The 26,842-nt window shown below is 55.4% G+C and overlaps 2 protein-coding genes across 3 annotated transcripts in view; one reads left to right on the top strand and one right to left on the bottom strand.

Moving 5' to 3' along the window:
* Positions 1–4,818: 4,818 nt before the first annotated feature.
* Positions 4,819–12,914, top strand: MPG (N-methylpurine DNA glycosylase; the record flags this gene model as incomplete). Its single annotated transcript, XM_080703279.1, has 3 exons — positions 4,819–5,031; positions 8,538–8,742; positions 12,538–12,914. The coding sequence occupies 3 exons, from the start codon at positions 4,819–4,821 to the stop codon at positions 12,912–12,914; spliced, it is 795 nt and encodes a 264-aa protein (XP_080559405.1).
* Positions 12,915–13,592: 678 nt separating this feature from the next.
* The window catches only part of NPRL3 (NPR3 like, GATOR1 complex subunit), a gene marked incomplete at both ends in the record, with an annotated part of 55,402 nt that continues 42,152 nt past the window's right edge, over positions 13,593–26,842 (bottom strand). For both annotated transcript variants that reach the window (XM_080702588.1, XM_080702589.1), the window contains 7 exons: positions 13,593–13,758; positions 15,694–15,886; positions 16,682–16,871; positions 18,787–18,916; positions 19,257–19,363; positions 22,689–22,845; positions 24,284–24,421. In XM_080702588.1, the coding sequence (XP_080558714.1) occupies positions 13,593–13,758; positions 15,694–15,886; positions 16,682–16,871; positions 18,787–18,916; positions 19,257–19,363; positions 22,689–22,845; positions 24,284–24,421 (1,081 nt within the window). The remainder of the gene's footprint in view (positions 13,759–15,693; positions 15,887–16,681; positions 16,872–18,786; positions 18,917–19,256; positions 19,364–22,688; positions 22,846–24,283; positions 24,422–26,842) is intronic.

The raw sequence follows: 26,842 nt of genomic DNA, 5'->3' as shown, positions 1-26,842 counted from the left end.
AGGCCGAGACAGGACAGTCTCCATGCCCGGCATTCTTGACCCCTGCCAGGGATAAGCAGGGAGAACCAGGGACTGGGCTTGCCTTCAATACCAGCATCAGTGCCCATGAATCTCCCCCTGCAGTGGATACTGTAAGGCCCCACCCAGACACTAGCCCCCAGCATGAGGAGCCCCACCACCACGACCTCACAGCTGAAACCCACTCTTGGCCCAGGAATCGCTTCAGTGGAAGAGCGCCCCTGGGCAGGTGTTCCACATCCAGGGGCAGGTACATGGCCTGGCTCTGTGTTCACTCTTCCCGGGGCCTTCTCAGTTCCCACACTGGGATCTGCAGCAGCCTCTCTTGCCCCTCACAAGTGTTGGTCCCAAGAGCATGCCCCTTGCAGGCAGATCCCACCTTAACCTGTGTCCATAGCTGCCCAAGCCTGGCCCACCTTGGCCTCCTAAACAAGGGCACCAGAACAGGATGCATAGACACATGCTCAGACCTATACCCAGTATACACTGACACATATACACACGTGCTCTGCCTCGTGCCTGCCATACTGACCTATGCTGTGGTAGAGGAGCCCCCTACACAGAATACCCACACACAGGAAGCTGCTGCGCAGCTGCTAGCTATCTGGGGATGGGCCTTGCCTATCCCCAGGTGTTGTAGTTCTTTCTCCAGGACCTGAGGGGTTAGAGGCCCTGACCAGTAAGACCATTCCTGGTATCCACCCTGGAATCTCAGCTCAGCTTCCAGGCCACAAGTAAGCCAAAGGGCCAGCCCTTGAGCTTTGGAAAGCCCTTGAGGAAGTCAAAAGTAACTTCTTGCCAGGCATGGTGGTGCACACTTGTAATCCCAGTATCTGGAAGGCTAAGACAGGAGGATCTGAGTTCACAGACAGCCTCAGCTACTTAGTAGGGCCTTTGTAACTCAGTGAGACCCTGTTTCAAAGAATAAAGAATAAAAACTAGGTCTGGGAGTGTCGTTCAGAGGTAGAATGCACCTGGGTTCCATCCCCAGTATCACAGAAAAAAAAAAAAAAAATGTTTCCGTCCTTGAGGAGCAGAGATCCAGAGATGAGCCCAGGACCAGCTGCTGACTACTTGGGAGGAAGGAGGAAGTGGGCCGGGCTAGCTGGAGACCAAAGTCATGGGCTGTTTCTGAGTCAGCTGCCCCTTACCCATGGCCCTGGACTTGGCAAGGGGATCCTGTAAGCTTCTGGGCCCAGGGTCTAGCAGCGTTGGCAGTATGGCCCCTGGGAGATACAGCCCACACACCTCCTCTTGGCCTGCCCAGTGGCTGCCCTCTGTGTCCAAGGAACCACTGACCCCCAGGCCCACTAGACAGGAAGCCACAGGCAAGGTGCCGAGAAGCTGCCACAATGGTGCTGTACCTGACACCCAGGAGCCGGCTCTGACCCAGCTCCTGCTTGCAGCTGTCAGCCGTCTCGTTGGAGAGAAGACTGGGTGAGCCCATGTGGTTGGCCCTGGGATGGTGAGGATGGTGCTAGCACTCTGGTCTCTGTGGCCCTTAAAGCCACCAGGGACTGACAGCCACATCCCTAGGAGCTTCAGCCCTTCTACGGAGCAGCTCACCCCAGCCTTGATGCCGCTCACAGCAGCATCTGCGTGTCCTCACCTAGATCTCTGGCAGATGTGCTTGCCTTCCCCAGCGAGCCTCCCCAGCCCAGCAACAGGGCACACTGGGCGCAGAGGAGGCCCCTTCTCTCCCCTGGTTCCACCTTCTCTAGCCCCTGGCTACACTGCCAGCCTGCCCTGCAGACCACAGTGGGAAAGCCCAACCCACCACTTCCAGCCTGTGGTAGGAGCCTTTCACCACAAGCCAGGAAGCAGGGGGTGGGCTGGCAGAGACTGCACAACCTCCTCCCCCTCCAGCACACACAGACCAGAACATCTGGAGAAGTGGGATGCTGGCTTGGGCCCCACCTCCTCCTCCAGGGGACAGGCCAGTCTGCCCAACAAATGGAATGAGCCTCTTGTTCATCCAAATGGTGGGGTTAAGACAGAGCTCCAGAATGCCTGTAAGCTTCCCACAACACTCACCTCCTGCCCTCAGCAGGGAGACAAGGGCCCACCAGGGGCCTCAGCTTCCCTCCTCAATTAGGAAGGGGGCTGATGGGAGAGGATCTGTTCCACAGGAAGGGGGTATCATTGTTTAGGGTTAGGGTTGAGGAGGAAGGGGGGTGGGAGTCACATCCAGGTCTGCCTCATTAACTAACAGATTTATGATACATCCTCACCCCCACCCCCGGAAGTATCACAGACAGCTGGTGGCTTCCTGCAGGCAGGGGCAGAGCCTGCCCCTCCCAGCCCAGGACGTCCTGGCTGGGCCGGGTGGGATGGCTGAGCCCAGCCAGGCACTCAGCTCCCCAGCTGTTCTTGAGAGGAGTACTGCCTGCTGGCCTTGCTTCCCCCACCTGAGGTTCCAGACACACCAGCATCTCCCTGCCACACCCAAGTGTTGGCTGCGGCCGCTGGGGTGCCTTCCCAGGGTCAGGGGCAAGGAATCTAAGGCAGCCCATGACAAGCCCTCAAGGGTTTTTACAGGCAGGGATGGGGTGTGAGCTGTGCCAGTTATTTATTGTGCCTGCAGAGGGGCCCAGCCGACCCAGACAAACCCGATAGTGGCAGAGTGGGGTGGGGATGCGTGATGGGTGTGGGGTTGCCCCTGAGTCCTGCCGGCCCCCAAGGATGCCCTCCCCGGGCCTTCCCTGTTCTCTGGGCCAGGCACTGCCCTTCCTAGTAGCCCCTCCCTCCCTGGGGGGCGGTCACAGGCTGGATGGGCAGCCGGGGCTTGGGCAGGGGAGCTGCCGCCCAGCCGGCGGGTGCTCCCGGGTCCCCAGTCCTGATGTCAGGCTCTTGGGGAGGCTGGCCAGGTGCCAGCTGGCCGGCCCGGCACGTGGGCGGTGAGCCGCTCTGGGCACGTCCAGGGTCAGGCGGGGTGGGGCTCCACGGCAGAATCCTCGCTGCTCCCGCTTTCCTTCCTCCGTCCGGATGTGATGACCCCGGCCCAGGGGCGGGGGGCCTCCGGACAGGCCAGGCGGCCACTTCCTGCCCACCCCGCCTTTCAGCCTGCCCCTCCAACAACCGCCCGCGGCGGGGAAGGCCAGTCCCAGGCGCAGGGCTCGGACCCGCCTCCCTAGCGTGCTCTCCACAGCACCCTCCGCGCCGGCCCAGGTGCCCGGCGGCCCAACCACCGAGGGCGGGTGGGGTGGGCTCTGCGGCCCTAGGCCACCCGAGGGCGTGCCAGGGGAGAACGCAGCGTCTGCGGCTGGGGCCCGCTCCTCAGATGCAGGCCCCGCCCACCATGCGCAGCCCCGCCCTCAGGCAAGGCCCACCCTCTGACATAGGCCCCGCCCACAACCAGGCGCAGCCCCGCCCTTAGGCACAGGCCCCACCCATTATGCGCAGCCCATCTTCCGGCTCAGGCCCCGCCCACCACGCGAAGACCCCGCCCATCAGGCACAGCCCCGCCCTCAGGCACAGGTCCCGCCCGCAAGGCGGGGCCCACCTTCAGGCGCAGTCCCCGCCTCAGGCATAGCCCCGCCCCACAGACGCAGCTCCCCCCAGCCTTCCGCGCAGGCGCAGCCTTGTCCCCGCCCCCGGGCGCCCACCGCGCAGGCCGCGCCCCAGCCCACCCGCCGAGCACTTCCGGGCAGGCGGCTGCTGGCGCGGGCGGGCCCAGGTGAGTCGCGGGGCCGCGCACTGGCCGGCTGAGCCGCCGCCCCAGACCTCCCGAGTGACCCGGCGCCGCGGGGCAGGGCCGGGCCGGGTGAGAGCGGGCCGCCGCGTCGCGGAGTCTGAGCCTCTGGCGGGCTGGCACCGTGGCCCCCGGCTGCAGAGACGGTCACGTCAGCGTCCATTCCCGGCGGACTGGCGGGCTCAGTCCAGCGCGAATGTCAGCGCCGTGTTAAAAATAAGGGTTCTCTCGCAGGCAGCAAGCCTTGGATACTGCCGAAGATCAGCCCAGGAGGGCACGTTCACGCGCTCACGTGCCGCCTTCATTTCTCCCTTCCCTTGGGCCTGATCAGCTCAGCATGTGGAGTCCGGCTGCTCTGGCCGTGTGGCGGGTAGACCCTCCACCTCCAGAGACTTCTTACCCACCTGTTCTTATCCTGACGTCCTGGGCAGCGAGGCGCAGGGGGCAGTTAGGGACTGGCAGGGGTCATGCCCTGAGCACTTGGGATGGGGCTGGGCAGATGGTCAGCCCCAAGTGCACCTGCGTGTGGTAATGTGGTGGGCCTTCTGGGCTTTTTTTTTTTTTTTTTCAGGACTGGGGAGGGAACTCAGGGGCATTCTACCTCCAAGCTACACTCCAAGCCCTATTTTTAATTCTAAAACAGGGTCTCACAGTTGCAAAGGGCCTCACTAAGTAGCTGAGGCTGTCCTCGAACCCTTATCTTCCTGTCTCAGCCTATCAGATGCTGGGATTACAAGCATGTGCCACCACACGCGGCTTCCTTCCGGGCTTTTCTGAGGAGCATGGCACAGTGCGAGCCCTGCTGACCTATCAGCCAGACATTTGGAGGAGAAATCCAGTATGTTTTCTCTGATGGGCCCTGCCCAGATCTGGGCTGCTTTTAAATTCCTGGCCAGGGTTGGGTACAAAGAGCAGAGTTCTAAAAACAAACTTCTTTGAGGTCCATGGGATGAGTGGGAATTGCACTCCTGCCCCAGACTTAGGCACCCGCTGGCTGTCCCCTCTGGCTTTGAACCTGTGCAATGCTCCTGTCTCTGCCTCCCAAGTGCTGGGATTACAAGCATGCACCATTTAAGTTTTGTTTTTTGACATTGCAGCTTTCCTGAAGGATGAGGCAAAAAAAACGACCGGCAGAGAGGCAGCAGCGTCCATCAGACACAGCCTGGACACCTTCCCCCAAGGAGCCCCACTTGAGACCACCCTTGACCCTGGGACCTCAGCGCAGTATCTATTTCTCCATCCCTGAGGGCCACCCTGCCCGGCTGGGGTCAGAGTTTTTCGACCAGCCGGCAGTCCCCCTGGCCCGGGCGTTTTTGGGACAGGTACTGAAAATGCAGTGACATGGTTTCTGCTGAAGTGCTTGGCACCTGTGGGTGCTGTGGACCCAGCCCTCTCACCACTGATTCACACCCCTGACGTGAGCCTCGGTCAGCTGTCCCTGTGCTCATGTAGTTGGCTTCTTGGCCCACATAGGTCCGTGGATAGCTTCATTCAGTTGTCCAGAGCCACTGGGAAGAAGGAGGAGATGCTAGTGCTTTCTGTCCCCGGTGGTGACGGTTGCCAGTCAGTTTTCCTGTCCTGGGTGAGGACAGGAACAGGAAAACTGGCAGCCTTCCCCACCTGGGAACAGCCTAGTCTCCACTCACCTGGGACTCCTCAGAGCAGGTCACTTGCCAGGATCATGGACAGTGTTGGCCTGTCTGTGGGGACACCTTTGCATGCCGGGCTCTTCGTAGTCACTGCTGCACTGGGGTTATGTGTCGTGCTATTTGTAGGCACATGGGAACATGGCTGTGGCCACCACTGGGCTGCCAGCATCAAAATTGCCTTGGGACAGCTCCCCTCCCACCACATGACTCGGACTTAGTGTAGGTCCAGGATCTGGGCTCTGCGAGGTGTACATGGGTATGCCTAGGGCCCATCGTGGGGTGGCCTGTCATATGACCTGTCGCCCTGCACATATAGCCATTGATTCTGGGCTGGGGGCTAGATCCACCTGGAGCACTATCTGGACATTGTTCTTGGGCACCAAAGCCCCAGGCCTGGATTACTGTTTCTCCTGGAGGTTCCCTGGCTTCTAGAAGAGGGCTTAATTTTAGGTTAAAATGTCTAAGAGCCAGTTACTATGACTAATAGAAAAACCAGGGTCAAGGGTTGTGTGCTAGCTGGGTGTGGTGGCAAACACTTGTAATCCCAGCATTTGGGAGGTTGAAACAGGAGGATCCGGGTTCGCAGCCATCCTCAGCTACTTAGGCCCTTTGCAACTCAGTGAGACCCTCCTGTTTCAAAATAATAAATAAAAAAAAAAAATAGGGCTGGAGGTGAAATGCCCCAGGTTCCATCCTCAGTACCGCAAAAAAAAAAAAAAAAAAAAAAAAGACATAGTGGCACACACTTGTAATCCCACTACTTGGAAGGCCGAGACAGGAGAATTGCAGGTTTGCAGCCAGCCTCAGTTACTTAGTGAGAACCTGTTTTAAAATAAAGAATAAAGCCAGGTGCGGTGGCACACGCTTGTAATCCCAGCGCTTGGGAGGCTGAGACTGGAGGATTGCACAGGTTCGAAGTCAGCCTTAGCTACTTAGTTAGGCTCTCAGCAACTTAGACCCTGTTTCCAAATAAAGTATAAAATAGGTTTGGGAGTATAGTCCGGAGGTAGAAAGCCTCTGGGTTCCACCCCAGTACCACCAAAAATATATATACATTAAATAAAAAATAAAGAATAAAAACTAGGGCTGGGGCTGGGTATGGTAGCACATACTTGTAATCTCAGTACTTGAGAGGCTGAGAAAGGAGGATTGCAGGTTTGAGGATAGCCTCAGCAAGTTTATGAGGCTTTCCATCAACCTAGTGAGACCAGAATTTAAAGGGGGGGGGGGGCTAGGGATATAGCTCAGAGGTAGAATGCCCCTGGGCTCACTTGTCAGTACCGCAATTAAAAAAAAAAAAATGCTAGCCAGTCATGGTGGCACACACCTGTAATCCCAGTATTTGGGAGGCTAACAGCATTGAAGGTGTGAGGCCAGCCTCAGTAACTAAGTGCACTCCTTCCTGTTTCAAAACAAATGGAAGCCCAAAGGGTTTAATCTTTTTTTTCTCAGATCTGGGGATAGAACCCAGGAGCATTCAATCTCCGAGCTACACCCCCTACCCTATTTTTTATTCTTTATTTTGAAACAGGGTCTCACTAAGTTGGGAGGACCTAAGAAGCTGAGGATGTCCAGGAACTGTGATCCTTCACTCTCAGCCTCCCGAATGCTGGGATTACAAGCATGCGCCACCACACCTGGCTAATCTTTAAAAAAGTATGTGCTTAAGGCAGGCATGGTGGTGCACACTTGTAATCCCAGCACTTGGGAGGCTGAGACAGGAGGATTGCACAGGTTCGAAGCCAGCCTCAGCTACTTAGTGAGGCTCTCAGCAACTTAGTGAGACCCTGTTTCCAAATAAAGTATAAAATAGGTCTGGGAGAATAGCCCGGAGGTAGAAAAGCCCCTGGGTTCCACCCCCAGTAACACACACACACACACACACACACACACAATTATGTGCTTTAAAGAAACAGACTTTAACCTAGTAGAGAAAGAATGTGTCTGTTCCTGTGAAGCAGCTGCAGGGCTCAGAGGACCCTTCTAAAAGCACCTTAATGAGCATTATGATATGGCAGAGCAGCCCATAGAGCCTGCCCAGGGTGGTGTTGAGGACACAATACATCTCTATTTAGTGTCCTTGGTGGTGCTTTTCCCCTTGGGCCCCATCATGACCCCTTGAGCCCAGTGGTGGACAAGATGATGTCTAGCAGAAAAGAGGGTGTCATCCTGTGTCCCTTTGGTCAGGGAGGATACCCTTTTCCATAACCTCCCAGTAGATGCCCTTGCAGACCTGAACTAAGGACGGTGTTAGCTCCCCCAGGAACCTCTACTGGACAATGACCAAGGGGAGCTCCCCTCCTGCACACCCCTTGGAGGTGTAGGAGATTGCAGTGAAGTCCCCAGAGGAATGTCCCCTCTGGGCACCTGGAAAGTCTCCCCTGGAGCTGGTCTGACCAGTCCATAGCTGTTCACTCATCTCTAGTGCCTTGGGTGCCATTAGGAATTTGGGGACAGCCATAGACCCCTTTCTTCTACTCTGTCTTGTGATACTGACCCTCAAGCACTACGGGCCACCTGAGGCAAAGGTGGCCGGCTTCAGTTGATCCTCTGACCTAAGGGTGGGAGGCAGGTGGCTGGTTCCTGAAGTTCCACTCTGAACCCTGCCTGACTTGGGCCTGAGGCTACAGACTCTGGGGCAGGATTACTGGCCATTCCCAGGAATGTGGTCTATGCTGGGGTATCACAGGACAGTGGGTGGTGCTGTCCAGAAAGATGTTAGAGCTGGTATGTAGTCAGCAAGCGTGAGGGCCTTTGTGCCTTGGCAGTCCGGGTTGGGGGCACTCCATAGGCTCTAGAACACCTCAGTAGGCCAGTGAGTAGCAGTGGGGCCCTGTGCTGCTCATGTTGCTAGGACTCATGCTGAACATTCGTGGTGCTCTAAGGGAACTGGGAAAGAGGGTCCCAGTAAGAGCCTGAAGGTTGACCTGCACCATGAATCCAGAGAGCTCGCAAGTCCTGGCCCAGCTCCCAGTGAAGAGTCTAGTCTGGTGGTCAAGCAGGGCTTGAGGCCTGGTGGGCTCAGTGGTGGCTCTCAGGCTCTGAGCAAGATGGAGCAGCCAGGTAGGAGGGCCTGGCTGGGCCTAGGCACCTGGCACATACTGAGCTGGGAAACTGGGCTGGGACTGTCGGAGTGGGTGAAACCCTATCCCTTCTGGCCCTGAGCAGACTGCCCACAGGTCCTTGTCCGACGACTTGCTGATGGCACAGAGCTCCGTGGCCGCATTGTGGAGACTGAGGCATACCTGGGGCCAGAGGATGAAGCTGCGCACTCAAGGGGTGGCCGGCAGACGCCCCGCAACCGTGGCATGTTCATGAAACCTGGGACCCTGTACGTGTACATCATCTACGGCATGTACTTCTGCATGAACATCTCCAGCCAAGGTTAGTGGTGTTGGGCTTGGGGGGCAGAACTGGCAGAGCCCCCTCAGCTACCAGCCAAGGGACCCCCATGAGGATTTTGGAAGGCAGGCATTTGAGAAAGGAGGTGCCATTGTCAGGGCCCAGTCTGGGCTTCAGGAGCTCTGGCTGCATAACAGGGTAAGGCTGGCTAAAGGGGCTGGGTCTCCAAGGGGAAGAGGCCATGGAGCAGACCTGTTTACAGAGCAGACGGGTTCCGTTAGGTCACCATTGGTCCCAGAACTCAGAGCTGATGCCACAGAGTACAGGGATACAAGAAAGGGCGAGTTATGGAGAAAAAGTGTAAGATCAATTTGGGGTGAGCTAGTCAGATGACCTTTTATGGGTTCTGGATCACTTGACCTCAGCTAGGAGCAGAATTGCTTAGAGAGCCTTAGACAATGCCTAGAGACAGTTTTGGTCACCAGTTAGAAGGTGCTACTGGCACTTAATAGGTAGAGACCAGGGGTGGTCCTAACCCTGTAGTGCACAGGACAGCCCGCCACAGGAACCCTCTGGCTCTGAACACCATCAGTGGACATGCTGTCCTAGCACTCAGGGGGCATCCACTCACCTCTGTGGTTCCGGATGACCAGGGCCCAGGATCAAGAGTCCAGGCAGGGCCTGAGCCTAGAGCACTGTTCTGCTAAAGCCACTGCCCAGAGACGCTCTCTCTGACCCTCCCGGGCTAGCCCGCTGTCTGCCAAGCTTCCCTCACCTACACCCAGATGAACAAATGCTGGGGAGCCAGTGGGGGTCTCATGATCTGGCATGTTGCGGGTCATGTGTGTCCAACAAGTGTGGTGATGTGGGAGTTCTTTTTTTTTTTTTTTTTTGGTGGTACTGGGGGTGGAATCCAAAGGCTTTCTACCTCTGGGCTACACTCCCAGACCTATTTTATACTTTATTTTGAAACAGGGTCTCACTAAGTAGCTGAAGCTGGCTTCAAACCTGTGCGATCCCCTGTCTCCGCCTCCCAAGTGCGGGGATTACACGCGTGCCCACCACGCCCGGCTTGATGTGGGAGTTTGACTGCCCAGAGCAGACAGCTGGGGATGTCCAATACAAGAGCCCCGGGGGTAGGGACACAGGGAACTCAGGACTGGCGACATGTCTGGCACAGAGTAGACACTGAGTGGGACTCTGGGTGACTGGATAACCAAGATGCTAGGAACCTTCCTGGAAGGCCTGTTATTACCCTGCAGAGCTGGTTGTAGAGTTTGTTGTTTATGGAACCAACCCCTTCACATGAGGCAGGGCTGACCTCAGTGGAGAGAATGAGCCCAGAAGTGCTTGGTGCTGTGGCTGGCAGGGGAAGAAACCCTCGTATCTGGGTATGGTGAACAGGGCAGAGGCAGGGACTACCTATTACATTCTGAACCCATGACCAAGATGCCCAGGAATGTCCAGGCAGGGGGTCAGGACCCCACATGGTACAGATGGTCAGGGTGAGGGTCATCTGGGTAGAGCAGAGGCTGAGAACATGGCTGTCCTATGCTGGAGTCGGGGCAGCATATGGAGATGCTGAAGTGCCAGGTTCAAGAGTAGGGTGAGCCAGGCATGGTAGTGTACACTTGTCATCCCAGTACTCGGGAGGCTGAGACAGGAGGATCCCAGGTTCGCAGCCAGCCTCAGCTACTTAGTGAGGCCGTTTCATAATAAATAATAAGGCTGGGGATGGTGTTCAGAGGTAGAATGCCCCTGGGTTTAATATCCAGTGCCACACACACAGGAAAAAGGTGAGATTTGTAAAGCTAAGAATAGGAAAGTGGTCAGATTTCCAAGCCTGGAGCCACTGGTGCAGCAGAGGGGGGTGGGGTGTGCATAGCAAGGGGATGGGGGGCTGGCAGAAAATGATCAAAGTCAGGTTGTGGGACTCCACGCACTCTGCAAAGGAATGGGTCTGGGGGATAGTGGTAAAGGCTAAGCTGTTCCTTGAACTCTTCTGCAGATAGGGCCCAGTGAGACAGCAGGGGGCATATGTCTTGTACTCCACAGGGACTCCAGGGATCCCTCTCCTTCCTGCTGAAGAGATTGTGGGTGGGCAGAGGGAGCCCCAGGTGTCAAGCTAGAGGTAACATGGGAATCAGAGGGACTGGAACCTGCAGACTTTGTATGGCCTTGATTTTATCTTGAATATTTTTGAAAATTGGCTAGATATGGGGTGTCAACTCACAAAAACTTACTGGCTTCAGGCTGTGCTGGGAGGCATGGCTTCATCCACTCTGGACTGGCCCTAGGTGCTAATGTAGAAGCTAGAGTTGGGAGGCCCATGTGGTAGAGACTAGGCCCAAGAGTAGAGACTAGCATGGCCACTCTCAGGCCCAGTCTCCCTGGCTGGAAGTCCAGGAGTACACAGGTAAGTAAGGGCAGGCATCTCAGGAGGGTAGTCTTGTTGAAGGGTCAGGCCTGCTCTGGCTAGCATCTGGGTTGTCACTGTCCGTGTCCAAGAATTTTTTTTTTTCCTTTGGTTGTACTGCGGATTGAACCCAGGGGCATTCTACCTCTGAGCTACACCCCCAGCAGCCTCCCCTCTTTTTAAATTTTGAAACAGGCCGAGCAGGGTGGTGCACGCTTGTAATCCTCATGTTTGGGAGGCAGAGACAGGAGGATTGTGCAGGTTTGAAGCCAGCCGCGTGCACTGGCTTAGGAGACCCTGTTTCCAAATTTAAAAAAATGTAAAAATAGGTCTGGGAGTGTAGCCCGGAGGTAGAAGGACTTCCAGGAACCCCAGTACCGCCAAATAAACAAACAAACAAACAAACTTTGAAACAGGGTCTCACAAGCCAGGTGTGGTAGCACATGCTTGCAATCCCAAACTTGTAAGGCTGAGACAACAGGATCACAGGTTTGTGGCCAACCTCAGCAACCTAGTGAGGCCCTCCACGACTTAGACCCTTTGAAACAGGGTCTCACCAGGTTGCTGAGGCCAGCCAACATCCTGCGATCATTCTGTCCCAGCCTCCCAAGTACTGGCATTACAAGCGCACATGTACCATCACAGCCAACCGGCCAGGGATTCTTAAGGGCCTTCCCAGACTTGTAGGGCAGGGGGACTCTGTGGACAGCTGTGTCCTCCTGGTGAGCCCCTGAAGTAGCCTGGACTGGCAGGGAGCGGCTGAGCTGAAGGAGACCTTGAGGTAAGAGGGTCCTAATTGGCACCTTCTTCTGACACACTCGCAGAGGTCGTTAATGGGAACGCCCACCGAATCACTGGATAGGGTCTTCCAATATTCCATTCACACTGGTGGCTGCTCCCAAGTTTCCCAGCTTGGCCAACGGGATGCTGAGTGGCAAGCTAATTCAGGGCCGTAGGTCTGAGGGTCCTCACTTCCTAGCAGGGTGACCCCACCTCAGGAAGGCTAGCTACCTGGGGCTTCCTTTGCTGGCCTCATAGCTGTTGCCCACCATCAGACCAAAGGAAGCAGGGGAGAAAGGAGGCTGGTGCCCAGTACTCACCATGTGCTTCTACAGGGCCTCCCCTAGCCAGCTCTGGCTTTGTGGGAATGGTGGCAGAGGCCTTCCCTGGTGGTGGCAGCCAGAGGCTCCCACAGAGGCCACAGCTGCTGTGGATTCAGATGTGGAAGAGGGGAAGGCAGGCAGAGGGGTCTGGACACAGTGGGATGCAGACCTCTCTGCTCAGAGCAGATGGAGAAGGCAGTGGGCCTAGGTCTACACAGAACAGGGGCCCCGTCTACTCAAGATGGCAGTCTCACCACTCTGCAACACTGAGCTGGGGGATGAGCGCAGTCTGTTTCCAAATTGTCATCTGTCCCACAGGGGACGGGGCCTGCGTCCTACTACGAGCACTGGAGCCCCTTGGGGGCCTAGAGACCATGCGGCAGCTTCGCAGCAACCTCCGGAAAAGCACCGTGAGCCGTGCCCTCAAGGACCGTGAGCTCTGCAGCGGCCCCTCCAAGCTGTGCCAGGCTCTGGCTATTGACAAAAGCTTTGACCAGCGGGACCTGGCCCAGGACGAGGCCATGTGGCTGGAGCATGGTGCCCAGGTACCCAGCGGGCCAGCTGTGGTGGCAGCGGCCCGTGTGGGCATTGGTCACGCAGGGGAGTGGGCCCAGAAGCCCCTGCGCTTCTACATCCGGGGGAGCCCCTGGGTGAGCGTAGTGGACAAAGTGGCTGAGCAGGACACACGGGCCTGAGCAAAGAGCTGCTCAGACAGGCTTTTTAATTGTTTGAACACTAAATAAATGCCCTTTCTAGGGGATTCTTGTTCACATCTTTGCCAGAGTCCTTGTCCCCCCATCAGCATGTGTCCTATGATGGGACCCAGGGGAGAACCACAGAGCGTGCACATACCTCCGGGGAGGGTCCTAGCAGCAAGCTGAGCTAGCCCATCACAGGACATGCCGGGTACAGGGCTGCGCCAGCCTGGCTGGACCAGCTCAGGCCCTTGTACCTCAGGTGGTCAGGTGGGCGCTGCTTGACTGGTGCGTATGTAGGGCAGTGAGGACTGGGCTAGGAAAGGCTCACAGCAAGCTGTGGAAATGCAGCTCGTGGTGAACAGAGGCCGTAAAGGGGGCACACAAGTTGGGCCAGGCATTCAGACCTCCTGCTGAGTGACCAGAGGGGCAGAAGTTGAGCCAAAGAAGTGCTTTTGCATTCTCCCCAGGGTGGCCATACAAAGGAGTGTGGCCAGGGATGGAAGAGGCACAGCCTCTGGCACGTTGAAAAGGTACAGGTGTCCTGGAACGCCCTCTGCAGCTCAGCAGCGCTACAGCTGTTGCAAGGACAAGACAGGTGCCACAGTGAGGGCCAGGCCATGCAGACCTCCAGGCAGCCAGGCTGCGCTCCAGCAGCCTCTCCATGTCCACCTGGACTCATGTGAGCAGCGCCTGGAAGACCGCAATGACGGGGTCCTCATGGGTGGTCACCACCAGCACGCTGCGGAACTTGTCGAAGAGCATGAGCAGCTGGGAGCGCCGCGTGTTCTCGTTGTACATGATCTCCTCTAGGTGGTGGCGGCCACGGAAGTAGTGAAGGAGCCTGGGAGGGAGGAGCGGCATGAGCCCGGGCAACCCAGAACCCCAGAGGCCACCTGTGGGGGTCTGCTCTGAACTGCCAGGACCACCAAAAGGGCAGGCAAGTACCAACAGGCATAGCTGTGTGGCGGTTCACACTTGTACTCCCAGAAACTCAGGAGACTAAGCCAGAGGACCACAAGTTCAAGGCCAGCCTCTGCGACTTAGCAAGACTTTGTCTCAAATAAATTAAAAAGGGCTAAAGATGTAATTCAGTAGTACAGCACCCTGGGTTCAAGCCCCAGTACTGGGGTGAAGGCTGTTCAAACCCTGCACCCCTAAACCTCCGAAGTCCTACTGTGGGGAAGGGGGTGCCAGAAGCTTCTTCATGTTACGGTGCACTGAATCCAGTCACCGTTTCAGCCAAGCCAAGGACGGCTTCTGCAGATGAGGCTGGCATACAGGGGGCCAAGACACGGGCAAGGCCTGGACCAGCTGCTTGAAGCATTGCTGATGGCTCTTTTAAGTGGTTCTGTGTGTGTGTGTGTGTGTGTGTCTCGCTGGGGATTGAACCCAGAGGTATTCTACCTTCAAGCTATACCCCTATTTTATTTTATTTATTTATTTTTAGTGGTACTGGGGTTCCTGGAAACCCTTCTACTTCCGGGCTACACTCCCAGACCTATTTTTATACTTTATTTGATAACAGGGTCTCTTAGGCCAGCACGGTGGCTAGCTTCGAATCTGCGTGATCCTGTCTCTGCCTCCCAAGCGCGGGGATTACAAGCCTGCACCACCATGCCCGGCTATTTTTTTTTTTTAAACAAGGTCTCACCAAGTTGTGGAAGCTAACTTCGAACCTATAATCCTCCTGTCTCAGCCTCTCAAATACTGGGAGTACCATCATGCCTGGCTGAAGAGTGTGTGTGTGTGTGTGTGTGTGTTGTGTGTGTGTGTGTGTGTGTGTGTGTGTGTGTGTGTGTGTGTGTGTGTGTGTGTTTTGCTGTACTGGGAATGTGAAACCCAGGGGCATTTTACCTCCAAGCTACACCCCAGCCCCATTTTTTAGTGGTTTTGTTTGTTTGTGGGTCTGGGGATGGAACCCAGGGGCATTCTACCTTGGAGCTACATTCCCTGCCCTATTTTTTATTCTTTATTTTGAAAGTGGGTCTCACCAAGTTGCGGAGGGCCAAAGTAGCTGAGGCTGTCCGCAAACTGTTATCCTCTGGTCTCAGCCTCTCAAATACTGGGATTACAAGCGTGTGCCACGATCCTGGCTTCTTATTTTTAATTTAATTTATTTACTTATTGTGGTACTGGGGATGGAACCCAGGGGCTTTTCTTCCTCTGGGCTATACTCCCAGACCTATATTTATACTTTTATTTGGAAACAGGGTGTCACTAAGTTGCTGAGGCTGGCTTTGAACCTGTGTGATCCTCCTGTCTCAGCCTCCCAAGCACTGGGATTACAAGCGTGTGCCACCACACCCAGCTGAAGTGTGATTCTTAACCACACTTAATACTAACAACCTCACCTCTCTCAGAACACCAAGAATCTACAGTGAACCCCAGGTCAGGGTGAGGGTTAGGCGATCAGGTTAATATGACGCAGGGATCCTGGGACTCCCTGCATTACCAAGAATGGTAGGCAAACCCCTACTTGGCCCCATGGATGAGAATTTGCTGCCACCTCTCAACCAGTGACAAGGAACATCCAGAAGGACCGAAGATACTCAAAACCAGACACACCAAGCCCCAGGCCTCAAAAAGTCTGCACTCTGCACACCTGGGAGTGGTACCCTGCACATGCACACACACTAGGTGGGAACAGTGTCCTCAGACACTGCCTCCCCTGTGAGCCCAGCTGTGGTGTGTGCATTTACACGCACAGTCATGTCAGGTCTGCCCCTTCCACTTGTCCCAACCCTAGAATTGGCTCCTGGCCTCACCAGGCACCCACCTGGCAAACATGCGCAGATCCTCGGGGTTCTGGGCTGCAGGTACGCTGAGGATGGCGGCCCGCTCGTGCTCGGACAAGCTGGCCAGCAGGTTCTCTGTCATTCTCTTGTTCAGGGGCGAGTCCCCACTGGGGAGCAGCTCTGCACTGGAGTTGTCCATGCTGGGGCTAGTGAGGGTCATGTCATCACTGCTGGCTGTGGACAGGCACAGGTCAGGGTGGCTTCCAGGAGGCCAAGGGGGAAGCACTGACTGCCCTGAAGCCACTCGACGGGGCCCCTCCTTGTGCCCCAGCCATACCATCTGCCCCCATCTTGAATCTGCCACAGGCCCTGGAACACAAAGGCCGTCCCTCTAGGAGCAGCCTTGAGGGCCTCAACAGAAGTACACTGGGTGTCCTCCACTCCCCAAGGCAGGCCCTCGCTCAGCATGGGGGACGGAGCGCCCCGCACAGGCCGGGTCCTCCCACAGAGCCTACAGCCCAACACTAGATCTCAGGAAGAAGAGTACTTTCAAACCCTTCTACCTTCTTGCCTTCTCCAAGCCTGGGGCCTGGGCTCAGTAATGGCTGCTGCCTTTGGGGTTACACTGTGGCTACAACAGCTCTTCCTAGAAGTGACTGTGACAGTCACTGTCTCTTCATGGGCCCAGGCACAGACATTTCAGTGGTCCTCCTGGTGAAGGTGTGAAGTCCTCTCTCATCTCAGGCTGGGGCAGGAGAGTCCAACAGCCATGTGGTGGACTGGGGCTGCTCTCGACTCCAGCAAGACACTGCTGAAGAGCCCAGGAGCACCCACAGTGGTGTAGGAAGACAGGCAGGGTCTCCACAAAGAACCAGGGTGCAGGAGCGTATGTGTGGGCACACGTGTGCAGCCATGCCAAGGCACCTCCACTGCTCTGGCAGTGCCCATGTTGGACTTCCTAGCAACCCTCCACCCTGCAGAGGTCAGGCTTCCCAGCTACTCCCATACCACCAAACAGGGGACTCCTACTTGGGGAGCCAAAGCTTAGGGCGTTGGGCGTGCTCAGGCTGCGGCCGCCAACCCGAGCAGTGAAGGGGACTTCGTCCTCTCGTGGGCGCGGCTCCTCCTCACTGGGCGAGGCCATCAGGCAGACGTAAGTGTGCAGCTGGATGAGGAGTCGGCGCTGCAGCATCCATACCACCATCTGGATGAGCTCGGTCTGTGGGCAGGCAGCGTGAGGCAACAGGCGAGGCTGGTTCACCCATCCCGGGCCCAATCCCCTCCTGGGGGTGAGAAGGCCATGGCCCTAGACAGCCCAGTGTGCTCTCTGGTGCTGACTCCTGGGCAGGAAGGCCCCTCACCTCAGAAAAGGAGCCCCCAGCAGCTATGCCAACTCGCCCCCCAGGGAAGATAAAAGGCCCGAAAGAGCTGCCGAGTCACACCTGCACTACCTCCCTTTGGACACTTGGAGGAATAGGACCTGGGACATGGAGTCTGAGCCCCTTCCCCCAGAGCCACCCCATTCAGAACACTAGGCCCTGCACTGAGCTCAGCCAGCCAGCCCGCTGCAGGGCAAGCCAGACACTATTCAAAAAGAGGCGTGGGCAGTTGTCCAGTAAGCAGAAAGTCTTTTCCTTGGATACACTTGAAAGTCTGCACTCAGGTGGCACATAGGTGGCTCCAGAAGGAAGCTGGAACATGGAGCTGAGGCCCCTCCACTCTAAGGCATGTCTAGACCAGGCCTCTGTGCTCTGTGCTAGCAGGAGGGGATGGGCCTGACCCAGAGTAGGGGACCCCACACCAGGACAAAGCACCTCCAGAGGCAAACTGAGCAGCGAGTGTGAGCACATGCCACCGTGCTCATCTCTGGAGTCTGACACTGCTGAGAGGTTCCTTTCCTGGGAAGAGCTGGTTGCTAGGGAATACGGGATGTATATACTAACCCTGGTCAAAACCAGATAAAGCCCAAAGACTGAAAAATACCTCAAGTTAACAAATTAGGAAATAAAACAAAGAGGCTTCAGAAGCAACAGACAGCCTGCCCCTGGGACTGGTCAGAACCAAATCCGGCTCCATCTAGGCCCCTGACCAGGCCTGAGGCAGCTGCCCAGGAATGGCCTGGAAAGTCCACCCTCTTATCCAGACCACTGGGAGGCGAGTAGGCCAAGCCCTCCTCAGTACTGCCCAGGAGGGAGAAAGGCGGGTGCAGAGGCAAAGGGTGTCTTGTATTCAGCCAGCACGATCTGGCATGGCTCCTGGAAACCAAAGGCTCTATGAAAGACAGCATTTAGAACCCTTGTCACATTCAGCATCTAAATGAGCTGGAAAACCAGGATCTTATCCTCAGTCACTATTTGAGAAAGAGTTTGATTAAAAGAACTGGTTTTGCTCAGTAGTTCTGGTGCTAATTAAAACAAATCCTTTGCTTTTGGAGACAAACCCTTAAGAACACCTAGCCCATCTCAGACCTCCTGTCCTGCTCCACCTGGCAGCCTCTCTGGCTCCGGCACCATCTCAGAGGCTCCAAGATGACACCCCGAAGCCCAGAGAGAGCTACCACCATCCTCCACATCTGTGGGAGAGCCCCGCTGCACTGAGGCTCAATCTGCCCGCCCCTGCCCTGGTCCAGGGCCCTGGACAGTCACCACTGCATGCTGGGGCCCTGTGGTCCCCTCGGGTGAGAAGACTGAGGGCCAGGAACCCCAGGAGTCACACACAGACCCTGTAGCCCTCTGAACACCCAGGGAAGGAGGGCAAGAGCCAAACTCTCTTGGAGGGCAGGGCCTAAGCCAGCTAGAAGCAAAGCTGTCTCTGCATCCTCTATCTGTGAGAAAACACCAGGCACAGAAGACAGCACAAAGGGATTCGGCTGGCCCAGAAAAGGCTCAACTCAGCCCTAACCCTAGGGACACCTGCTGCAGCCAGGGCAGGCTCTGTGGGTCTGGGAGAGTACACAGGGGTCGGTCACTGGTCAGGGTCTGCAGGCACCCTGGGGGCTTCTGTCACCCTAGCAGGGCACACAGTACCTGCACAGCAAGCCCCGCCCCCACCAAGCTGAGGAGAAAGGAAAAGCAAAGCCGAGGGCGCAAATCCACCTCTGCTCGACTGAGGGCCCCACAGCTTCTGTGACTCACCTCCTGCACTGGGGGCGCCAGGGGGCTCCTGAACTCCGACAAGGAGACCGGCAAGGAGAACTTGGCCAGGATGGATGGAAGGTCATAGGATGGGAACTGGCAGGAGAACTGCTCAGCCAGCGGAGAGTACCTGGCAAGCAAGCGCAACGGTGGGCACAGCAGACCCCACCACAGGCCCTCCGCGGGCAGCAGGGCACAGTGCGGTGGACAGGCCAGGATGGTGTGATGAGGATGGCAGGTCCCCCTTGGAGGAGCACGGCAGGCACCACAGGCACAGGCCACCTCACAGCCCTCCCTGACCTCAGCCCGAGGGCCACCAGCACTGAGCCAGACTAGAATAGGCACATGGACACAGTGCAGGCCAGTGATCAGGGTGCTGTGAGAGCATTGGTGCCCAGCCAACCAGGGGAGCACCAGGGATTCACCCTCCCCGCAGCAGGCCCCAAGCTCTGGCAGCCAGCGGTACTCACAGACACACACTGGCATTAGGTGACAGCACGTAGACATTGTTCTCACACAGCGGGTAGATGATGACGGCCTTGCCCCAGTACACCAGGTGAGCCGCAAGCTGGAAAACCTGTAGGCCACAGGAGCTGGGAGAACCAGGCCTGGAAAGCCACAGCCCGCCTGCCCTGGAGAAGCTGGTCCAAGGTCACGTAGCAGAATTTGTGACCATGGGCCCTGGGACTTCTTCCCTGACTGGGGCAGCACCTCCCACCGGGCACTGAATGGAGCCGGGCTGCAGTGCTTTCTGCACTCAGGGCGGTGGCCTTCCTATCACCGTGTCCTGTGTTATGGGCACCACCATTCCTGGCCAGGCCCAGACAGCAAGCTCATGACCACAAGAACATGGGAGTGCTGAGGGACACAGTGGGCCCAGCTAGGAAGAGTACTTGGCTGGGTGTAGCAGAAGCACAGCCCTCCCATACCCTCAGACCCCAGCATGGCCTCTCCTAGAAACAACATATGTGCGGTTACTAATGTGCCACCCAAAGACCCTGGACTATCCCATTGTGCCCTACCTTAACCTGGAGAACACCCTGTCATCTTGCTCTCCTGGGCCCTAGGACACCAGTAGATACAGAAAAAGACAGCAGAAATCCTTTCCAGGGAAGTATCAGGCAGTCCCCAGCTTCATGCAGGAGGCCAGGTCTGAGAGCACAGCACGCAGTGCTTACTGAGGTGTGTGAAGTCCCAACAGCTGGCATTTCTGCATCACCCTAGGACACCCCTCTGTCCTCTGGGCGATGAGTCAACTTACCATGCAGGACGTAGTACCTGCATGTGGACAGGTCTACTTCCCAGCACCTGCTCTGCACTGAGGACAGGTCTACTTCAGCAAGTGAGATCCCCAGTGGTACCAACTCGAGCATGGAGGAAAGAGCAGTTCTGACACTGCTCCTCTTCTCTCTCATCCCAAGTGCTACTGATATGAGCTCTCCAGAAAAAGCTCTTTCCCCATCGCTGCCACAGCACCCCGGCTGGCACCTCCCCTGCCGCAGCAGCCCTGACTGGTTCCTCTGCCTCGCCAAGACATTCTGCACAAGGCAGTCAGGCACCACTCTGGAGGCCAGAATTCCAAGATCAGTATCACAGCACAGGAATCAAGCCATGCTCCCTCTGAAAACTATAGAAGGGAATCTGCCTGTGCCTTTCCAGCAGTCAGCATCCTTCGACTTGGGGCACATCACTCCAATCTCTGCCTCCTTGGTCACATGGCCTTCTTCTTTTTTTTTTTTTTTTTTTTTTTTTGGTGTTACTGGGGATGGAACCCAGGGGCATTCTACCTCCAAGCTACACCCCAGCCCTATTTTTTATTCTTTATTTTGAAACTCACTAAGTTGCGGAGAGCCTCACTAAGTAGCTGAGGCTGTCCATGAGTTATGATCCTCCCGTCTGTCTCTCAAATGCTGGAATTACAAGCGTGTGCCACAACACCCGGCTTTCCATGGCCTTATTCTCAGTCCTTGTGACTGTATTTAGGGTTCAGCAAGAAAGCCTTCCCATCTCAAGATCCTTAACTTCCTAACAGCTACAAAGTCTCACAGAAGGCTATCACAGGTCCTGGGATGAGGGGGGCAATATTCAGCCAGTCAAAAATAACTCATGTGCCAGGTGTGGAGATGCATGTCTGTCTATAATCCCACTCTTTGGGAGGCTGAGACATGATAAATGCAGATTTGAGGTCAACCTCAGCAAGTAGTAAGATTCTCATCAAACTAATGAGACCCTGTTTCAAATAAAATATAAAGTAAAACAGCACTGGAGGTATGGCTCAGAGGCAGGCCCCTGGGTTCAATTCCCAGCATCACCAATAAATAAATAAAATTCAGCCAGGCGTGGTGGCACACACTTATAACCACAGTACTTGGGAGGCTGAGAGAGGATGGCAGACGCTAAGCCAGCCTCAGAAACTCAGGAGGGGCCCCTGGCAACTTAGTAAGAAATGACTTCAAAATAAAAAATAAAAAGGGATGGGGGTGTAGCTCAGAGGAAGAATGTCTCTAAGTTCAATCCTTAGTACCCACCCACCCCCAAAAAAAGTGAGCAGGATGTGTTCCTTACTAGATCATGTCCAGCCCAGGAGGCCAGACTGAAAAACAAAGGCAGAATCTGCTAAGTGTTCTCACAGATAAAGAGCCATGGGATAGGGAGGACAAAAGGACTTATTCTGAAAGAATAATTTTAAAAGTTGATTTGGAAAAAAAAAAAAAAGACCTGAGAATCAATCAGGCCTAAGCAGCAAATGCCACTAAGGATGAAACACCTCCCCTGGATGCACTTTGCAGCCCCAAACAGAGCCAGGAATCTGAGCCGGAAAGGCCCAAGTGGGACAGACCTGTGGCCAGCCTCCAGCTGGAGGGCTGGTGTGGACTCTGCTGCCACCTGGTGGCTGTTGTGTATACAGCCACTACACCGGGTCCTACTATCAGGTGGTCACTTCGATGGTACTCATGGCCCTGGCCAAGGTTGCCATCACCGGCCAGGCCCCTAGCCATCAGTTTCTTTTTGTACTTTTCTTCAGCCTCCCCACCCATACACACACTCCAACCAGATCCTCAGCCAAGGCTTAGGGGCCTTCTCTCTGATAAAAAGGACAACCCAGCCAGGCATGGTGGCATATGTTTGTAATCCCAGTACTTGGGAAGCTTTGACAGGCTGACTCCAGTTTTTGGCCAGCCTCAGCTACTTAGTGAGGCCTCCACAACTTAGTGAGACCCTGTTTCAAAAATAAAGAATAAAAGCTGGGCGTGGTGGGCATGCCTGTAATCCCAGCATTTGGGAAGCTGCGACTGGAAGATCAGTTTGTGGACAGCCTCAGCTACTTAACAAGGCCCTTTGCAACTCAGTGAGACCCTGTTTCAAAAATAAAAAGACTAAAAACTAGTGCTGGGTGTGTAGCTCAGAGGTGAAATGTCCCTGGGGTTCCATCCCCAGTACTAAAAAGAAAAAAAAAAAGAAAAAAAAAAAAGACAGCCCACAGAGACATGGCCTGGCAAGAAGGTGACATCTTGTGTGAGAAGCAGAGGCCCCCTCATGCCACCAAGTTAGGTCCTGCCCATCCCACTGTGAGGCCCCTGTGAGCTAGCTGATACCCTGTGTGCTCCAACCTCCAACCCCCCCACGGCCCACCCTGCTGTTCTCCCCGGTGCGGGGAGCACCTCCCTCCTTTCCTACAGCTCACCTCACCTTCTCTCACGGTACAAGGTTCGGCCCATGGCTAGCTCACGAGGCCAGCCACCCAGCAACCCAGCTGCTCCACGGCGGCCATGCAGTAGCTCTCAGCTGGACGGGGGCCCAGGCGTTGGCCCAGCGAGCTGCCTGCTTTCCTGCGACCCCACACCTCCTGCCTGCACCCAGGGGCAGCTCTCCCACCACCCAGCCAGGTCCCAGAGCCCCACCTGCAGCAGGGCCAGATCGGCATCCTGGGCTAGCTGCTGCAGGTTCTTCACAGCAGACGCAGTCTTGATCACGCGCACCAGGGCCGGGGAGCAGTCGATGGGAAGCTCGCTCAGCAGGGACTTCTCGTCACGGAGCAGCAGCAGGGCGTGGTAAGGGCTGGGAGCAGAGTCACACATCAGCAGGGCATGCGGAGTCAGGGCCCGCACAGGTGCGCACCCGGACAGGGCCCCAGAGCCCGCGGCAGGCACTGTGGAGCGCGGCGGAGGAGGGATCCAAGAGAAGGGCAGCGTGTCCAGGGGCCTTCTTAAACCTGTGCGGATGGCTGCTGCCCCTGGAGGGAGACAGCAGAATGACACCTGACTCCAGTCCCACCCCGGCGACTGCCCAGTACGTGTTTGCTGACTGAAGAAATGAATGAATCTTCCGAAGGAAATAATCCAAACACAGGAAAAGCAAAATCTCCACAGACTATGAATAAAACAACATAAAAATATGCTTAGCAAACGACTGAGAGGAAAGGCATCTGACTTAGAGCGCGCATGGGGGGGCAGGAGGACTGGGCAGTGCTTTGCTTTCTGTCATCTCCAAATGTTCTGGGATGTGTCAAGATTTCTTTTTCTTCTTTCTTCCCTTCCATTTCTTTCCCTTTCCTTCCCTCCTCCTTTCTTCCTTTTATTTTTTTGAGGGGCTGGTTATTGGGGATTGGATCCAGGGGCAATCTACCTCCAAGTTAAAAGTCCAGCTCTATTTTTTTATTAATTAATTAATTTATTTATTTTGCGGTACTGGAGGTGGAATGTAGGGGCATTGTATCTTCGAGCTACACACCCAGCCCTATTTAGTCTCACTGATTTGCAAAGGGGCTAAGTAGTTGAGGGTGTCCGCGAACTGCAATCCTCCAGTCAGCCTCCTGAATGCTGGGATTACAAGTGTGACACCACGCATGGCTTGCTTGCTTGCTTATTTATTTTTTTATGGTGCTGGGGATGGAACCCAGGGGCATTCTACCTCTGAGCTGCACCCCCAGTCCTATTTCATTTTCATTTGGAAACAGGTCTCTAGCTGGGCATGGTGGCTCATGCTTGTAATCCCAGTACTTGGGAGGCTGAGACCGGAGGATTGCACAGGTTCGAAGCCAGCCTCAGCTACTTAGTGAGGCTCTCAGCAACTTAGTGAGACCCTGTTTCCAAATAAAATAGAAAATAGGTCTGGGAGTGTAGCCCGGAGGTAGAAAGCCCCTGGGTTACTGAGACCCCATGATCTCCGACTCGTATGCAGAGGATCACCGAGCAGCAACATGAAGATGAGAGCCCTCCTCACCTGGCTTCTCCCCCATCTTAGCCACACGGCCCTCCAAGGCCGTCCTGCCCAGGCATGGGGTGAGGACTTGAGCAGGGAGTCCATCCCACTCAGTCAGTGCTGGGAGGCTCAAGGGAACTGGAGGTGGGGCCTTCCTGGACAGAACTAGACACAAAACCGTGAGTTTTTACTGGCAGCAGAGCCATACCTGCCAACCTGGGAACAAAGTAATCAACACAATCTTAGGGGGCAACTCCAGAGAAGGCTCCTGCAGGGCATGCGGGCTGGCTCTCACCGGATGGCTTTCAGGCTCCGTTCGATGGCCTCAGGGGGGATCAGGCTGGAGGCGGCATAGTGGATCTTGTGCGGCAGGCAGAAGCTCACTTCCAGCCAGCTGTTGATGTGGAGCCGTACCACCCCGGATGTGCACAGACTGCAGAGAGCGGCACATTACAGTTCAGAACAGCTTTCTAAACACACACCCAGATCACAGCAGCCCACGCTAAGGTGCTGCCCCAGCACACTCTCATGTTGGATGGAGGAAACTTCAGGTGGAGACACATGGACAAGAAAGTGACTTTCCAAGCCAGGCGTGGTGGTGCACGATTGTAATTCCAGTCCTTGGGAGGCAAAAACAGGAGGATCCCAAGTTCGAGGACAGCCTCAGCTACTTAATAAGGTCCTCTTCCAATTGGTGAGACTGTTTCAAAATAAAAAATGAAATAGGGCTAAGGCTAAGGATGTAGCTCAAAGGTAAAATATCCCTGGGTTCAATCTCCAGTACCACACACACAAAAGAAGTAATTTTCATATCTCAGTATATTTAAGAAAGCCTGTTAGGAACATACACACACACACACACGTTCATTTCTGGCTGGCACGGGGATCTGAGTACAATCAGCCTGCCAGGACTCAATGGAAGGCTCTTCTGTTGTCCCTGTCCTGGAGGATCAATGCAGCAGAGGCGACTAATCTGACTCCTGCCTGCCCAGGCCACTGGCAGATACCTGGCCTGTGGTTCTACTGAAGGAAGGTCACAGGTCACAGGTGGGCAGCCAGGCAGGGTCTCTAAAAAGGAGGGGAGCTGGCAAGTCCCCTAGAAGTTCAAGTGTTGAGAAGCACAAAGCAACCACCTCCCAGCACCCTGCAGATGCCAGCACTGCCCCAGGTGTGATATGTGAGGGTACCAAGCAGTAGATCTGTAAGTTCACATCCAGCCCAGGCCTGATACTCCACCAACACAGCAAACCTCTCACTCCTCCGTGTCTCAGTGATGGAAATTTAGTTCCTTCCTTTAGGCTCCAAACCATGCTTAGGCCAAACATGGCAATGATGTCCCTGACTCCCCATTTCGGGGTGGGGGGTGCTGAACCCAGGGGTTTCCCACCCCCCCACCCCTGGGCTACACTCCCAGACCTATTTTATATTTTATTTGGAAATGGTCTCACTAAGTTGCTGAGAGCCTCACTAAGTAGCTGAGGGTGGCTTCAAATTTGTGCGATCCTCCTGTCTCAGCCTCCCAAGTGCTGGGATTACAAGCGTGCCCACCACGCCCAGCTCTTTTTTATATTTTTGTGACACTGGAGATTGAACCCAGGGACATTCTATCTCTGAGCTACACCTCCAGTCCTATTTTATTTTGAAACAGGGTCTCATGTACAAATCAAAACTACACTGAGATTCCATCTGACCCCAATCAGAATGGCAATCATAAAGAATTCTAACAACAATGAATGCTGGCAAAGATATGGAGAAAAAGGAACTAGTGTACACTGTTGATAGGATTGCAAAATAGTACAGCCACTACAGAGATCAGTGTGGAGATTCCTCAGAAACTGGGACTGGATCCACGATCCACCATACAATCTAGCTATACCACTCCTGGATGTCTTTCCAAAGGGACTGAAATCAGAATATGATAGTGATACACGCATACCCATGCTTACAGCAGAACAATTCACAATAGCCGAATTATGTCCACCAACAGATGAACGAATTACAAAATTATCAGATATACATCCCTGGAAGAACCACATCCAGAAAGAGAAAGGGGTTGGACATGGAGGAGCCAGTCCTGATCCCCATACCTCAGCCAGCCTATGCTCTAAGTGCACTCAGTGCCATTTGCTACAGAGGAAAAGAAAACGCTCAAGCGAAGCCCACTGTAACTGCCCCACTGTGTCCCCCACGGGCCCAGGCACCAGGCGGTACGGTGTGTCAAGGGTTGGCCTGTGGGAAGACATTCCCCAGGACCTGCTCTGACCTAGGCAGGCTGAGGAGAGCCAAAGAGGTAGGCGCCTCCTTCATCCTGCAGGAAACACAGCCTAACCACTCCTGAGGACAACCTCAGCTCTCAAGCAGGAACAGGATGTAACTCAGTCTCCAAACTGCCAGCTTCCACAGCATGCCCCCCCATCGTGTTCCCTGATTGCTGCTCCCCAGCACTCAAGAGAGCAGCCAAGGCGTGCCTTTCCCATCACCCCTGGCCCTGCTTTGCTATTCCTAGCTCCCAGTGTGGGCAGAGAGCCAAGACACCCACATCTGGCTAATGGGGCAGGCCAGCAGCTCCACGAGGCAGGGCGGGAGCTCCTCCTGCCCCAGATCAGAAGCTGATCCCTTAGACCTCGCTCTGAGACACACAAACGTCAGGTGCGAAGACAGCCGGGGGAGGCGGCAGCACAGCCCTGCTCATGACAGCCATACAGCATTCTTAATACCTTCTTTCCTGAATCCTCAAGCAACAGACCAAGAGCCCCGAGCTTCTCCTCTTAGGTCCCACAGAGGGCTAACAGACTATGGCCAGAAGTTTCTTTTTCTTTTCTTTTTTCTGTGTGTGTGTCAGGGGGCGGGGAGG

This window comes from Muscardinus avellanarius (assembly GCF_963383645.1).
Source record: "Muscardinus avellanarius genome assembly, chromosome: 10".
In the NCBI taxonomy this organism is placed as follows: Eukaryota; Metazoa; Chordata; class Mammalia; order Rodentia; family Gliridae; genus Muscardinus; species Muscardinus avellanarius.
Note: the sequence above shows the minus strand (reverse complement) of the source record. Positions and strands in the feature narration are given on the sequence as shown.